Below are 16,982 nucleotides of genomic sequence, written 5' to 3' on the forward strand. Positions count from 1 at the left end.
CTCGTGCCAAAGAGTCTACGGCTGCACGCTGGGATCATTAAAATGTGAAGCGCTTTTCTAATGAGGAGATAAGCAGCTAATTTCAAGTAAGCTAATGTGAAGGAAGACTCCTGCGTGACCGCCGAATGTCTATCTGCAAATGATGAGCTCCAGACTGACCGACCGGGAGAAGGAAAGAACAAAAAAAAAAGAGGTTAGGGAGGCTTTGTTTGAGCGCTTTCCATTCCTCCTTTTTCTCCCAGCTCAAGTGTCATGGAAGCTGACAAGGGCAAGTGGCCATATTGAGCTTTTGGTGCTCATTCACCTGGAGAATTGCTGCTGCAGGGAGACGATCTGTGCCCGGCCCAGCTCGGATTCCTCCGTCACTTCGCGGAGACGCTTCTCGCTCTCCACGCGCAGCCGTCGCTCTTCCTCTAGCTCATGGATCAGCTTTTCTCGCTGCGGAGGCACAAAAACATCAACGTGTTACTGTACATGGAAGCATCTCCATGGCAGCCAGACCGTGTTAAATAGGACTTTACATGGAACGCACTTTTTATTTGATTTTATTTTTTTTTAATTATAGACACAATTAAAGAACCTCGCCCAAATTCAACGGGTACATGCCATTAAAACTATGTCAACAGTGAGGCCGCTTTCTTTACCTTTGTTGTAGATGGAAAACATTTGGGTTTGACATTGAAAGAGAAATAAGAGATTGCAAACTTGTTATTCTTCCATTGTGCTGCTTTCCCAGGCTTTCACTGCATCCATTCCATTTGATTGCATCTTACCGAAAGGCGACATATCGTGGACATTTCAAATGTTTGGTGGGTCATGTATGAAACCAAACAACCAATTACATCTTTTGCTCTCTGCCTCTTTCTGAAAACATTTGTGCGTCAATCGTTCTGAATGTGTTCTAAATTGCTGTTCCTGAATCCACAATTTGAATACTTTGACATATTATCTCTTCCATCGCCTCTCCATCCATGAATTGGAAGCTAAGCTTGGCAAAGATTTTCAAGCCGCGGATGAACTACATTTTCCGAACAACTTTTATCAAGGCCAAAAAGTGATTGAGATCTCCAAAGAACATTTTGCGATACCTTCGCTCTGCCCTCTGGAGGTTGCTAATAATTTCACTAACAGTTGCTTCAGGGTCTTTTTTTAAAGCTTTCACAATCTTTCCTTCATCGATTGCTGCTGTTTTCATTCATCTACACTCAGCACCTGCTCAAAACCTTCACTTCCTTCAAAATGGTTGCATTTGCGATGGCCAATATTTATGAAATGTCTAAACATTCATCTTTTGAAGTCTGCGGCAAAAAAAGTCATTGGAGACGGGCAAATATTCTCGGAAGTAGACACACCGATAATTTAAAAAAAAACAAAAAACTGTGTTGATATTGAAAAAAATTAGACAGGAGGGCGCACACAAACAAACCCGCTCTGATGAAAACATCCTCTTTGGCGAAGGTAAAATGAGGGGATGAAAAGTAAATAAGGATGACATTCAATACTAAGTTGTTGCTACTTAAGACGCTCGCATTGCCTCTATCAAAGAAGAGTTCACCAAAAATGTCAAACCACATCACGGCTTCAATCTTTCACTGCTGTGGAGCCTTTGTGCTCTGCTCGAGTTGGGCACGCAAAGCCTGGTCGGTCGGGCTCGATACTGACACAGAAGCCCAAAGCGCCCAAAAAGACTTGTTGCATACAAAGTGGACTTTGTGTGTCATCTCAAGCGTTTTTTATCTCTTTCTCTTTCTCACTCAAGACGCCTCGCAATTAAATCTTTGTTCATGCTTTAATTGGATTCTTCTTTCTTGATGGCCTCAGCTATCTGTTGCCCAATGCGCACCATCTTCAAAATGGACTTCAAAGTCGCAGGCGGACAGTTTCAAGTCATCCTTGAATTTTTTCTGCTTGGTGCTGGGAACATACACGGCGCTGGCTCTCTTTGCTTCACAAGAAGCGGACATCTCAAAAAGGCGGCACAGAAAGGCTCACATGAAAAATATCAACGCTTAAATGACAAAACTACTTACTAGGACACTGATGCAAAATACAGACTAATTATCTTGACTCAACCAGAAACGCAACAGCTACCTAAAGTAGGTTGTGGGCCTCGCTTAACATTTTGACCCGAAAGTTTGTATTTTGTCTTCTACATCCTCGTAAACTATCTACCCTTTTGTATTTTATCGGCGTGCCTTCTAAAATACCTCATGTGGACAACTGTTGAGAATTAGCACTTGCCTCTGTTATATGTGTCTCTGATGTCCATTTCAAATAAGCAAACAAATTAAATCGGGCTGCATTTAATTTGCGTAGCAAAGCAACAACCACACATGCCATGATCAACACCAGCAGGAGTCACTGAAAATGTACAGTCACAAAATTAGGTACAACTACAAAGTCAGATGCCAACCAAAACAATATACTTGACACACAAGGAGAAAATTGTTGGTACCCTTCCATTAAAACAGCAACCACAAAACAACCTGCAATAGTCACAGAAGAAATTTAATAACGTTTTTTTATTTCTGAAAATTAATTTGTGAAAAAGAACCCTTGCTTTCATTTTGTGGTCAAACAGAAGTATATGATATATCCACGTACTTATATTTTTTCTTTTCCCACACAACAGTTGGTCAGTTTGCAGACAAGCATGAGGAGGACCTCTAGTGGTGAAAAACTGGAGCCGCACGTACAGTAAGGGATAATGTAACTTTCCTCAGACATGAGTGAAATTATATACAGAAAAAAATAATCAATACTCATTCAGAGAGGAATTAATGTCATAATTTTAGTACAACTATGCTGTATGATGCTGGGACATTTAGTTCATTTAGCAATATGGCCTTGTAAAAAATTAGAAACATCACATTCAAAGTCTTCCAATTCTGCAAATTAAATCAACAAGGCAGTCGCCTGTTTTACAGTAACCATTCAAAACCAATAAACAAGGAAATAGCACTCAGCTTGTACACCGTTCCACTCACAAAAGCGCATTTTGCCCGCTTGAATCTATTAGGGCGTCAAGACGGCATTAAAAGCCGCGCGCGGTCTTGCCGCGGTTGTAAATTGGCGGCTACTACAGTATGTGAGGCAGCTCTTTACGCAGCATAGAGGCTCCTTCTGTCAAAGGTAATGGCTGCTATAAATCCAGATGCAAAAAAAAAGCATAAAGTGCAAGCACCCCACCCCCAATCGAGAAGCAAAACCTCCACACCTGGACCCATAACAAACCTTCTAGTCTACTTTGTTCGAAACTAAAAGGACCTGCTTGCAAACGTGCAAGCAGGGCTGGAAATGCAATTTGAACGACAAAGCTGCGAATAAGACAAAAGACAAAAGCCTTTTCTTCCAGCAGTAACATGCACATGCAGTAAGTCCCTCTTGCAACAACAGTAGCTTTTTGTTATTTTGGGTTGCCCACACGGCCCAGCAAAAGGCCCAAGTGCAAAACAGCAAGCACGGCTCTGCAGCCAAGAATCTCAATAACAAGGCGGGATTGACCGTCTTATTCCAGTAAAAGCCTTTGATAGCTGGAGTTCAGGACATCATTTCAGCCGCTGAACCAGGCAGGAGGCTGTTAAATCCAACATTAGCATATCTTTATGCGGCCATGCAGAAATTCACGGCCCTACGTCAGACTGACTCTGAAATGTTTAATGCCGACGCCGCGCCGCCTCCGCGGCTTTTATGAGAACATTTGCTTCAGTTAAACCAACGACAGCCGTAAACATGACTCTTCCGTTCAAATCTGTCATCCTTGATGAGATATATGAGATACTGCATATGAGGTATATGTGTAATATCTGCTTTTGCCTGTAGAGCACGCCATTTTGCAATCTGCCTCTAAACATCACAGTGGCTAGCAAAAAAAAAAAAAAAAAAAGACATCAAAAGGAAAATAGGAGAAGTAATTTGTCAAATGGCCCGGGGATGTTTTTTTTTTAATCTACTGAGCAATATACACTATTTTCGATAAGCCCAGATTGGGTCTCTGAGGATAAAATTTGACCTCCATCACAGACGAGGCCGGTTTCATTTCCTGGATGATCAAAATGCAACCATCTAGGGATGAATCAATTCATCACTGTGAACACGCAACGCTCGTAATTGATTGAACTGCAAGAGGACGAGGACACGTATCCAGACCGTGCTTGTTATGTCGTCTAAAATTTGAATAGCTGAAGCGAGGTCCAGCAGAAGCCGCGCTTCTGAAATCGCTCCGCATTAGAAGGTAATGGTGCCCACTCAAGCTGAATTACGACATCGGCCCTCCCCTTTAGCCCTCCGCCCCCATCTTACATCCCGGTGCTCTCAAAGATCCACGGATGGCTGTAAATTCATTAGCGAGCGCAGACTAGTTCCGAGTCCCATTTAGGAAAAGCTACATCAGCATTATCAGCTCAAGTGCATGAGGCTGCCCGGACAGCACATGAATTGATGTCCATCTGCAAGTGTACATCCTCGTGCAGCATTTTGGGGCAGCTCGATAATCTCTTCATTAGTCAGACCCCCACGCCTTCACCCCCTCATTCAGATTGTAATCAGGGGGCCGGGAGTGGGTCTCTCTGGCTCGTTGCTAAAGCAAACATCAGGGACACAATACACCGTAAAGGTTCTTAGTTCATTAATAAAACATGCCAGGGGCTTATGTGTGCGTGCGCGTGTGTGTGCGTGCGTGCTCATCAGCAGCACGGAATTCAAATGGAGAGGTACAACAAGGAGGATTTGGGCTGCTTTGCTGGCACATACAATCCAATATGAACAAACAAATCATGATTTTGTGGTTTTATTTGGCAGAAAATTACATTTGTTTTAGCCCATTACTTTCAGAATAAGAACATTAGCAGTCAGTCAGTCTGTCCCAACTCATATACAGCATTGGCAATGCCGTTCTATTGTTTTACATCTTAGCAAATAGCTGTATTTTTTGGGGGGCACTTGTTTAGTCAATATTATCTTGAATACAGTTCATAACACTGGATAAATGACTTTATAGTATAGTATACTGTACACATAAATATATAATAGGGATGTTAAAAAGTGTTAACTTTGGAGATTACATTTTAAAAAGCATTAAAAAAAATAACTCCGTGAACTCAATTTTATTTCCTTCCTGTGTCAGCTGACCTCTGCTCACTTGGCAGCCAAACTTTGATGAGAGTCACTAGCGCAAAGACAGACAAAGATGGACTTTTACGTAGTTTTACTTTAAAAAGCTGCTCGATTGCTCTTTGGAGAGATCGCTACTAATTTGTGCACTTTGCAAAGCCGAACTCAAATACCATATTAGCTGTACGCATTTGGCGTATCCTTCAACAGTTGTATTTTACAGGAAAAGGATTGTATTCAAGGATCAAAGAAAGCTATTAGAACAGTCTTTTATTCTATTAATTCCGTTATTTCACTCAAATAAATATCTGTTACAAGCTTCATAGAAAAAATTTGTTGAAAAATGTGATTGAGATCAAATGTGGAAAATGTTGCGATTAATTAGTTAAAAATGTAATCGCATGGAAGTGCTAATTTATATATTATATATATATATATATTACATATATATATATACATACATATATACACACACACACACAATTTGTGTCTCAGGGGCACTGATTTAACGATCACGGACAGCCACCCCGACAGAGTGCAGCACTTCTCCGGAACAATCACCAACACTAGAGCCAAGAAGACCTCCCCTGGCAATGAACTTCCTTCCATGCACCCCACCCACGCATGCGTCAGTCCGTCAGTGGCGTGGCTGAGAGGGACGCTGTGCAGCTTGGATTTGACGGCCGGCTGTCAGCGCTCGTCCGCCGCTCAGGTCGACGTGCTCGGGGGGGGGGGGGGGGGGGGGGGGGGGGCGAGCTGAGCCCGTAGCGCTGCCCCTGGACGTGGATGATAAGCTTCATGTGCAAAAGCAGCACCTGAGTCCAATGCACCCACCCCCAAAACACACACGCGCACACAATTCCTGTCTCCTCGACACACACAAAAGGCTCCCCTGTCACACATTCAGGCAACGGCTGTCAAAAGGACTCCGCCAGGACTCGAAGCCCTTTCAGGTGTTTCTTTATCGGCTCGACAAAACATCTTCTGTCTTAACAGAGCTGTCGGTGTTGAGCTTTGTGATAAACGTAGGATCATTAATCATTAATCACGGCGCTCATCTAATTAGCACAAACTACACAGCGCAGACCGGCGACGCTATTACGCTATACCGACTCTCAGACGTTGAAGATAAACTCACGTGGGTGCACTTTTCTCCAAAGTTGATGCATTTCATTTGCATTACCCTGTAGCTGTCATACGGTTCAAAAATGAATGCTGCGCAAAACGTAACAGAGCTTGTGGGCGCCTGAGACTTTTGCCTTTGACTGTACAAACCAAACTTACATTACCAAAGGCCCTCAGGAATAGGGGTACACATTAGCACAGTGATCTCGAGTCACTGCCTGCCCCAGTATGACACCGATAACCATAAATTCATCTTACTCCTGCAGTGACGTTTGTTTCCTGCCCATATGCACATGCAGGAGGGGTGGCCAGTAAGCAAACGCAAGCAAATGCCTGGGGCCCCCGAACATCCCGCGAAATCTGATAAAGAAAGCTTTTGAATGACATTATTATTGTTTGCATCTTGCTTCACATGCTGAAAAACACGTCAAACCGCGTAATGGGTCAAGATTGTTTCGGTCAAGAGCTCGCCTCTCCCTTCCAATGTGATGGACTAGTCCACCCGAGGCTCTTTCATCCTTCTGTTGCGGCTCTGCGCGGCTTGGGAAAATCAATTCAAGTGTGTTATTTGTCTCAAAAAGGTGCATCATGTCTTCTCAAAGTTTTTAACGTCTTTCTTCAGACCTTGTGCAATTTCGCTGATCAGCATTCGCCTTCTTCAGAGACGTCTGACAGCGCTTGACGTGTCAGCAGGCAGCCGGCGTGCTCGGAAAGCCCAGCGACGGCAAAACTGCACAATATCCGAACAAAGTGTTTTATTTGTGTTCATTAGTTTGCTTGATTGCTGTTGTAAAATGTAAGATTATTTTGATCTCAAAATATTCAAATCAAATTATATGTAAAACCTCGAAAGTCCAAATATGCTCACATTCATTTTTTTCCACTAATGGATTCTAATGGCCCGTCCCAACTTTGTCCGGAATTTTTAAGCAATTCAAAGCGGTGAAAATAGCAAATACTCAAATAAAGCATGATTTGTGCAACACACTGACATGTCCTCCATGTGCGGAATGCGCGTGGCGTAATGGCCGCCTCGATTTACCGCGTAGTGTTTTGTTTTCCTTTTCTTTTAAGATGATAACCAGTGAAAATAGTAAGGTTGGCTGGATTACGTTGTCTTATTTGTTTAATATGGATCGATGTGATGCTTCATTGCAAAAAGACCCCCCTCACGTGTGTCGTGAGGTAATTCTCCATTTCATTCTAATATGCACTTTAGACGTGGTTAGTTGGATCATTGTTTTGTTTGCTGCATCCCTCATGGCGTTAAACCTGAAAAAAGGCGTTGGAGCCTAAATGAAGACGTATTGTGTTGGGCAGGTGCGTTCGCTGGTGTGGCGTTCCAAAGGCTGGGGGCACGATGAACGTGGACTTTGAAGTACTCGGATGTTGCCGGCTTGGTTTTTGTCCTCTTAATCGATTCAAGTGTCAAATTACCGATTAAATGTATTTTGTAGGCAGTGTTATTTGGATGTGAGTGTGCAATAGCAATATAAGGTATTATACAACTTGTATTATACGTGTTGTACAAAGTGCTGACTAGGGAAATAAAACAAGCTGTTATTTTTGGGACCTCCCGTAAAATTGTGATTTTGTCACGACGAGGATTCCACCTCGACAGCGACGAACAGGCTATCGTCTTCATTTCAGGTGTCAAAAAGTGTTTGCGGCTCCCAGTGTTTTCTTTTCCGTGGAAAATGGGTCGAAATGGCCCTTTGAGCGTTAAAGGTTGCCGACCCCTGGACTAGTTTATCATGTCCATGCTGAGGGTAGCAATTAACAGAACAAACTAGTTGGCGCTTTGTGTCAAAATGAAAGTGGCGTTATCCCAGTGAAGGGAGAAGGCGAGAGGAAAACAAACAGCGTCAAAACCTCTTCAAGCTTTTTACGCCGACACCGAATGTGCTCGAACGTACGCGTATGCAATAGGGTCACAATATCGGCAATATCATGATATCGTGATATTAAAATTGCCGTCGTAGTCATGTCACCATATGAGTAGCAGCAAATCTGTTTCAAAGCCCAAGTTGTTTTCCATTTGTGCAGTTGCAGCCCCCTCCGGTGGTTAGTTTATTAGTGCAGTTCAATTTGATGGATGACTGGCCAAGCCTAGTTCTTTGTGAATGCTGTAATTATGTACAAAAACTGAATATCGTGATGTTCTCATTTTTTAATATGAGCTCTTTTTTTTTAATATTATTGTGAGCTTTTATATAGAATCGTGAGCTTAGTATATACCACCAACCTTTCCACAATATCATGATACTTATCGAATCGTGAGGTTCATATCGTGATATCGTATTGTGACATTTGGATATCGTGACATCCCTAATATCCAATAGTCCAAAATGTGCACATACTCTTACACAATGGCGTGTGCGAGCGTGTTCAGACTTTTGACTCGGGCGGTACACGTGAATTTCATGACTTTCAATTCAACACGTTACTTCTATGTGTTTGCAATTCCGTTCCACTCTCAAAGCTCTAACAGCGAAAATGTGCTTTCCTGCGGCTGGATTCTCACTTTCCCACTTCTCCTAACAGCTTTTACTGTACATATTTAGTCAAGCACGGGCTCAAGCATCAAGCCAAACCTTGACAGCAGCGCCTCTGTCTGTCTTTTTGGCTAAGCTATCAGTGAGCGTCCACAGACCTCAAAGAAAAATAAAGCTGCCAAGTCGAGATGGTTTATTTTCGCATGTTGTTTACACAGCCGTTTCCAGTGGCCATAATCTTAGTGAACAGCCCAAATGCCTTTTTTTTCTTCTTTTTTTTTTAAAGGGGGAGCCCCGCCCCCTGGGCAGTGCATGCAACGCTCTCTTTATGAGTCTGCATGTGGACGTGTGTTTTGAGCCCGACAGGAAACCCCGCATCCTGCCCCCTCCCCAAATGGGCTGAGATTGTGGCTTTAAATGACCGTGGCACTGCCCAGCGCCGCGCCTCCGGGAAGAATTCCAAAAGAAAGCGCCGATGAGCCTGTTAATGAGCAATTCCACTCAGAACAGATGAGCCTTATGGGAGCAGAAGCCACATAGAACCAAATAGGACCTCTGTCAAACAATCCTGTTTTTCTTGCAGGAATTTGAAATTGGAATGTCCCGACTGTGAGCAAGTTCCCGCTGAACCAATAACAAATTTGTCTGGTGTGTGACAATAAAGTTTGCGGGTTCACACCAGCAAATTGTTCATGTGATTCTCCCAAAAAAAAAGAAGTGGTAGCGCGGTGCAGCCGGGACTGGCCTTTCTCAACGGGAGCTCCAGTTAAAAACTTCAAGACACATTGTAAAGGGTGCTGTTAGCGTGAGCGCTTCGGCTGTGTTGGTGTGCACGAGAGTCATCATCGTCATGTGCCGCTAATGGCGACAGTGTCCTTGCGCACACATGCAGCGGGATCACCTGATGTCCCTTCCGCGCTCATCTCCTCTACTTAGCAAAGGACGATGTTGGGGGTGCATTTGGGCAAGCGTCAAAGTGGCCATGTGCGCAAGTCGCTGCTGGTTTCCATGTTTCGCCAACTGGCAGCATTTTGACAGTTATTATCTCCCGCATGCAGCTTTTTTTTTTTTTTTTTCCCCCCCCCTTTCTAGTGAGAAGCTGAGATGCCTCCCAGGAATGCCGGAACGAGCCAGGAAGGGCGAGCGAGGGGACTCCAACTGGGATAATCCCAATTTCAAATGGAGCTTAGTGATACCCCCCCCCCCACCAGCTCCTGTCTCAGACAGATAACTCATCCCCCCTCTCGCCACCATGTGCACGCCTACAACACACGCACACACTGCTCCAAAGACATAATTAGCATGTTGCGTGCCCGCTAGAGTGTGAGCCGCTCCTCCGTAGCCAATGGGACGGTTTCCTCGGCGGAGGTCGGCGAGGTTAGTCTTACGGGAGGAGGCGATGACACGGATGCTGCACGGAGAATTGCAGTGTGCGCACATGCAAAGCGAGCGCACGTACACGGTGGGGAATCAGTGGCCGTGACAGGGCTATAAATTGAGAAGGACAAGTAACCGTTTTACATACTTACTTTGCGCTGAAGCCAAGGCTGGAAAGACCCAGCATGAACTTTGCCCATGACACTAACGGCTACGCGGCCATATATAAGTTGGACGCGCACGCACAGGAGCGGCGTGACATTGTGGAAGGGGTCAGATGGAGGTAAGGGGGGGCGGGGCGGGGACGTGTGGGAAGATGACTCCGCTGGCGTCTGCGGCCATCATCTTTTACGACATAATTTATGCGTACGTTCACATACATACGTTCGCGACAGCGGCAGCGGTATGCTAAAGTGCCTTTGAGGAATAGGAGCCCATGTGCTCCACCAAGAGATGAGGCCAAAAGTAGAAGGGAATTTTGCTTTTGTGTCACAGTAAAACCGAGGCAGGCCGCGGTCGGGACTATCAGCTGGACTGAGTCACGCGGTTTGTGGGTTTTTTGTTGTTGTTGTTATTGTTTTAGATCATTTCATTTCAATAATTGTTTCTAGTTGATGAGCGGGCACCGTGTGACTGACTCGTGTGTGCAAAGCTGGCAGACGGGCCTCTGTGAGGTACTTTACCATTGTTCCCTCACTCTTGCTCCGCGCAACTTCCCTCTGCAGGCGAGCCACGGCCAGTTTTTCCCTGTACAAAAAAAGAGAGAGAAATGAGGAAAATAAGCAGCGTGACATCATAAAGAACCGCAGCCGAAAAACAAACCCTCAATTTTCCTCATGAATCAGTCAGAAATCAGTTGATTTCGACTATTTACATCAACACGCATCATTGGAAACAGCAGCCCATTCCACAGCCCTCGCAGCTAAAAGGACACTGTGAGGAGACTTCGGCGTATATGTGCAAGTCATCAAATCTGTCAACAACAAAACTGTCGCAGGATGAAACACAGAACGGGGCATTGGCATTGCCGTGCCAATCTCTCCTTCCCTTTTAAACACGTGAACAAGCCTAAACAAAGAAACGGAGTGTGAGGGTTCAAGCCGTCCCCCACATGAGGCCATTCCAGATTGTTAATGGAATCAAATCGTGGAACACGCGCACGGGCAATAAAGCGTTATGTTTTACAGCCTCTCCTGAAGGCTAAACTGCATCCAGGTTTTGAAACAGCTCAGTCATGTTGCTATCAATCAGCTTGGCCGACCTAGATAATTAAAAGGGAACAAAAAGCCTTGCTCACATGAACAATGTTAAGCCACCTGAGCCTCCTTGACCCAAAATAATTTTTTTTTTAAAAAAACCCATCAAACTCACACCTTGCCAATTTTAACATGACATCAGAGTTTCTTAGCCGCCTTGCTCACCTGTTCAGGCAGACACACCTGGTGATTAAGAATCAGCCGGCGACTTGCGGCTGATGGATGAATGGCCCGTCTGGACTGAAACAATGGTGCTTTCTTTTGAAGACACCAGACGCATTCGAGCAAAGACGGCTTTGTGAAACAAGCGACAAGGTGAGGTGGTGACTAATCAAGCAAGAGTAAAAGTGTGGAGACTCATGTGCGTGTTTGGCTGTGTGTGTGTGTGTGTGTGTGTGTTATCTTGGGTTAGTGGCTCTCAATTCTCAAGCGCCTGCAAGTAGCGCCTGGGAAAAAGGCTTTGCTGTCCAAGTACCACCGTGATGACCAACAATGAACTCGAGTAACATCGAAGGCCAAAGTGTTCATCAAGGCCAAGTCAGCGGTTTTATTCCCCACAAAATATATTTCAAATTATTGCAAGCTACTGTAACATTATGCACAGCTTTAACACCGACACTGCACTTCAATTTAGGGGGGAAATATTCTTAAATAATGATGCTATTGTGATTCATGAAATGGAAAACGTGCTTGCGTAAATCGCTTTCAAAGAGCAAAATGCAAATGTGTTGTACTTAAAAGTTGAATACAATTGAAATGTAGGTCTGCTCGATTATGAAAAAAATAGTAATCGTGAATATTGTGGTAATAATTGAAATCATGCATATTTAAACGATCATTTATTTTTTTGGTACAAAACAAGAAAATGCTTCAATGTAAAAAAATATATATATCAAGTCAAATATATGCAAGTAAGTTCCTTTTGGACCAAACACAATTTATGAAATTAGTTATTTATAAAATAAAAAAGATATGCAAATGTATAAATGTAAGTATGATTTCCTTGGGTGTTGGACATGAATGAATTTTAACAATTGTTTATGATTGTGCCAATTTTGTAATAGCGGACTGTAATAATCGTAATTGTAGTTGAATTTCGATTAATTGCACAACCTGACTAAAATGTACTGGGCTGGATTAAATTTTAGCCATCACATTAAGAAGTGTCAGATGTTTGATTGTATTTTATGTTTTGAATGTGCTGGAATGTACTGCGTTTGTATTCTTTTCATCGTATGAGGCACATTCACGAAAGTAGCGTGAGCAGTTGCAAAATGCTTTCCTGGTACTGTTCGCTTGTTCCAGCAATACCTGGAGGGTTGGCGCGTGCGTGACGTCATTTCAACAGTCTTGCAGTTTTTGTTTTGTTACAACAAGCCGAGTCTGGCATGAGTCCATTTTGTGATCCGCTCCGGTCTTTCCTCACATCGGCCTGTTCTGTCTACCAGCGCATTCTACGCTTCTACACTTCAGGCATTTGGAATTGACGTTTAAGAATGCTTCCTTCGACACGTGACTGGCGCTGATGCGGACTCCGTATCGAGCACGAGTACGGCTAGCAATCAAAGTCAAATCGTGTGTCGGTTCAGCAGTTCAGAATTCAATCAATAACGTTTTTTTGCCGTCTTGTTAAAAAATGTAAAGCTGAAATAAATGTTTCCCAATAAATGCTTTAATCCGAACACGTTGTTCCACCGATGTCGCAGAGCTGTTGTGTTGGATTTCAGAGGTTCCAAGCGTTTCACTCCGGTCCCTATTTTTCTTGAGCAAGTCGTTCCCATTTAGTTTGTGCGATAATCCCACAAGGGGTAAAATGATTAGACTTTACGAGCAAATGAAGATCATGGCTCCCTATGTTTGATTGTGGCTTGGCGACTTCATCCTCTTTATCGTTGTGATGTGTAACTCCAACTGCATGCAGCCAATCGCAGCCAGATTGTAGGCCTATTGGCCTTTGAAGTGCTTTGTGGGAGGTTTGCACGTTTTTTGTTCTACCGCTGTCGTCGCCACTCTTTGCCGTTAATGAGAGCGAAAGCCACATGTGTGCACTGGCAGAAAGAGGCCGCCATCTTAAACAGGACATTTGGGAGCCTTTTACACAATACACGGCGCAATGCGGTTCAAACGGGGAATAGTTGATCAAGGATTTCCCGATATTGTCAGCGAGTTTGCCAGTGACCTAAACATGTCAGTCTGAACCGCGAGGCGACACCGGGATGCGCACACGTGACGTTTGCATGTTGGCTCAGCGCCGCCATGCATTTATGTATTAGTGTCTGTGCCCCTGCTGGGTTAAGAGCTCTGGCGTGCACGCGATCCTGTGGCCGCCGCTGCTGCCTACATGCTGGCCGCGCTTCAGCGTCGGCCATTCCCCTCCTTAATCGGCCATCCGCTGTTTATGTAACTGTCAGATCCGATCCAAAATCCCCTCGTGTGAGCCGGCGAGCCTCGCGAGGCAGCCCTTGCTCTATAAAAATCCATTTGCTTCACATTTTCCGATCATTTGGTTCTTCCCTTATCAATTTAGACTTGGCATAACATGGCCGTAACACAATCTCGGCGCACAACCCAACGATGTCTAACAGTTTCCAGGGGCTGAACGCAGACAGCATCGAGTGGGGGAACTCGCTCATCTGTTTCTAAGCTGTGAGGGGCAGCGCTCACGCATCTGCGAGCGCTCAAGCGGTCCCGGCGAATCAGGCCGCTCGAGACTCCTCATCTTGGACGGAGCCTCGGCCACAGCTGGAGACCTCCTGTTTCCCGACGCAGACGTCGAGCGCGCCGGACGGCGGCGGGGAAACAAACGGGAGCCGCATGTCGGCAGTGTAGCCACCCGTGCGGCTGGCAGGAGGGTCCTGATCCAGCCTTAGCTCACAGGAGCACACCATCAATTATTGACACGGTGAAATGCGATGAGCTGCTGCTGCTGCACACAAAGAACCTCCTCATGCTCGTTGTGACTGTATTTCGTCTGCACGGTAGCGCATTCTGTGTCGTCTGCGGGCCAACCCGGCGGCAAAGTAGATCACGCTGCCGAGCTCGTGCGGTCACACTCTGACTTGATCAAGGGAGTTGACAATCGGTTACACTCGCCGTGATAACGTTTCTGTGCTTTCTCGACACTGGCTCAACAGATGTCGCGCGTCTGTACATAAAGCACCAGTAACTTCAAACATTTTGGACCGAGCGGTGCGGATCACCACGGCGCAGATTTCAATGGTGAACCCTGATCTCTTCAACCTGTCACAATTTGGTAAATGTAATATTTTTTCTCACAAATCTATACTATTGCTCAGTCCACGTGAGTGGGTCATATTTAGTAAACAATCTAAGGTGTTGAAAATAGTGTGCTCTCTTTAACGGTGCAATGTTAATGTTTGAACAACCGGGTCTTTTTTGGGGTCTCCTGGGGATTTGGTGGACACCGGCGATGTATTCATTTCCAGGCAGAATGGAGGTTTTACAAATCAAGGACCGCAGTGTATTATCTGTCGGACTCCTCCTTACTAGTTATACCCCCCCCCCCCCCCCCAAAAAAAAAAAAAATTGATCACACTAAACTGAACCGTACTCATTGTTGTAATGGATGGATCAGGAGAAATGTTTGTTTCTCGTGCACGGATGCTCTCATGCATCATTTGCACATTATCTGGAACATCAAAGAATTGGTTGTGCTTGTTTAGAAGGCCAAGATGGTAATGCCGCTGTCCACACCCAGATTGGATCAAAGAGAAGCGGCAACCTCTCCCAACGTCTCAGGCGGCACAACCCACAGGCAGGTATTTCTCCAAGACTTCTCCTGAGCCGCAAGGAATGCGCTCGTCGAGCGTGGCTTGCTCCTGCCTCACCGTCCGCCCCCCCAGAAATGTTTTCTTCAACTGACGCAGGGCCCGACCTCGACTGTTTCCATGTCACGGACGCATTCCTGACCAGATGGAATGAAACGCTGCAGATGAGTAGATGCCCATCTGTCTGACTCACCGCACCCAAGCAGGGAATTAGGATGCCAACGCACAGTCTGAAGATCAAATCTGTAAATGTCCAACAAGGCAATGAAGTGAAACTGAGATGAAAAATGATTCAAGTTTTCCAAGACCTTAAACTACCTTGCAGACACACCTCGTCGTGACACTCAAGCATTCCTTGGCCTTGATCTCGAGTAATTATGTTGTGGGTGTTTCATCTTTTCTGATGATCATTATCTCACTTGTGTCACAAACTTGCCTCTGGGCATTTTTCATCCGAGCAAGCCCGGGCTACTGTTGGTTGGCTGAGGCACGAGTAAGACGGCAACTTTGAAGGGTAGAAAATAATGACTGGTCAAAAAGACGATGATATCTTCCAAATCCTTTTTGAGAGTTTACCTCATGATAAAGATAAAGCCACCAGGGACGCATTGTTAAAACGCGGTATTTACTGGCTCGCCTGACTTGACGCGTGACAGGAAGTTGGAAGAAGAACAAACAAAGGTAGCTCAGCGCTACCGTCTACTCGCAAACCTGTCATAAACCTTCGGCAACATGCCATTTTTGGGGGGGGGGGGGGGGGGGGCTGATTTGCACTTTGCATTTGGGCAAAGTCAAGCTTTTGTCCAAGGGACCATTTACAGTGCAAGCTCACTAAAACGCTCAGTGTGTGCACTGTAATTCACACTTTCCACGCATTGTTCTGCATCACCGGCTGTCCTGGCTTGACAGCAGGGACTCCAATTTACTGGAACGTTCTGCTGATTCATGGGGACCGAGCAGCTAAGCGGCTATAGGACGCTTTACGTTGGGCGTGGACGCGCGGTTTTCCGAGCGTCCATCAAACAGTAGCCCATTACAGCGGTGGACAAATGGCTTCGCATACAGTCAGAACATGTGTCAACAGGAGCACTCGAGCGAAGGCTCTGCTATCTAAATGGGCATAGCAGCCTCACGTTGGACTTCTGGCATGCCGGCAGTGAAGTCATCCGAGGGCTTTTCCTTGCAATAATTCACTTCGGCAAAGGGCTGCAAAGAGAAGAAGGGAACTGTGAGCGTCTCCAGCTGCGCCGACACCTCCAGCAACTGGACGCTGGCCTGCATGTTTCTGCCACTATTACCTGCTGATTTATATAGTCCAGGGCTAAAGTTTGTTGACATTCTCTGCCCCCGTACAGCCATATACAAGACCCCCTCCTTTTTCAGCAGCTCACTCCCATAAAAGTATCACCGTGACAACTTCAGAAATGCAAAACTATTAGCGAGGATCTTTGCTGGCTTTGTTCCAAAACCTTGCAAGATACACGTGATTGTGATAGTGTGTCAGTGCCTTCGCACTGTAAACAAGGACGGCGCCACATCATCTGGCTCTAGGCAGGAATGCGGGATGACCATGATCACCTAAAAACACCCAGTTTAGGAGCTAAACCACTCCAAGGCATCATCACGAGATTTATCAACAATAGAGGCTTGTGTTGCAGAGTAGACCGTTTACATGCACACACCTTGGGCCACTCACGTGGAACCGGCCTCACCATTCAGAGACCACGGGATGCTCACAGGTTTGTCTCCAGCCGAGAGCATCTCTCTAAGCGACATATCAAAGTAGTTTGGTGTTCATATTTCCTGAGTGTGACCCGTTGAATTTAATG

General features: G+C 45.2%; 1 protein-coding gene across 5 annotated transcripts in view; it reads right to left on the minus strand.

Annotated features, from left to right (window-relative positions):
• LOC147154078 (nck-associated protein 5-like) overlaps window positions 1-16,982 on the minus strand; it is an 87,141-nt gene that overhangs the window by 37,982 nt on the left and 32,177 nt on the right. For all 5 annotated transcript variants that reach the window (XM_086040747.1, XM_086040756.1, XM_086040764.1 and 2 more), the window contains 2 exons: window positions 10,793-10,856; window positions 305-438 (listed from right to left, as the gene is read on the minus strand). In XM_086040747.1, the coding sequence (XP_085896873.1) occupies window positions 305-438; window positions 10,793-10,856 (198 nt within the window). The remainder of the gene's footprint in view (window positions 1-304; window positions 439-10,792; window positions 10,857-16,982) is intronic.

This window comes from Filicampus tigris, chromosome 1, assembly GCF_054856515.1.
Source record: "Filicampus tigris isolate MCC_2025a chromosome 1, RoL_Ftig_1.0, whole genome shotgun sequence".
Classification (NCBI taxonomy): domain Eukaryota; kingdom Metazoa; phylum Chordata; class Actinopteri; order Syngnathiformes; family Syngnathidae; genus Filicampus; species Filicampus tigris.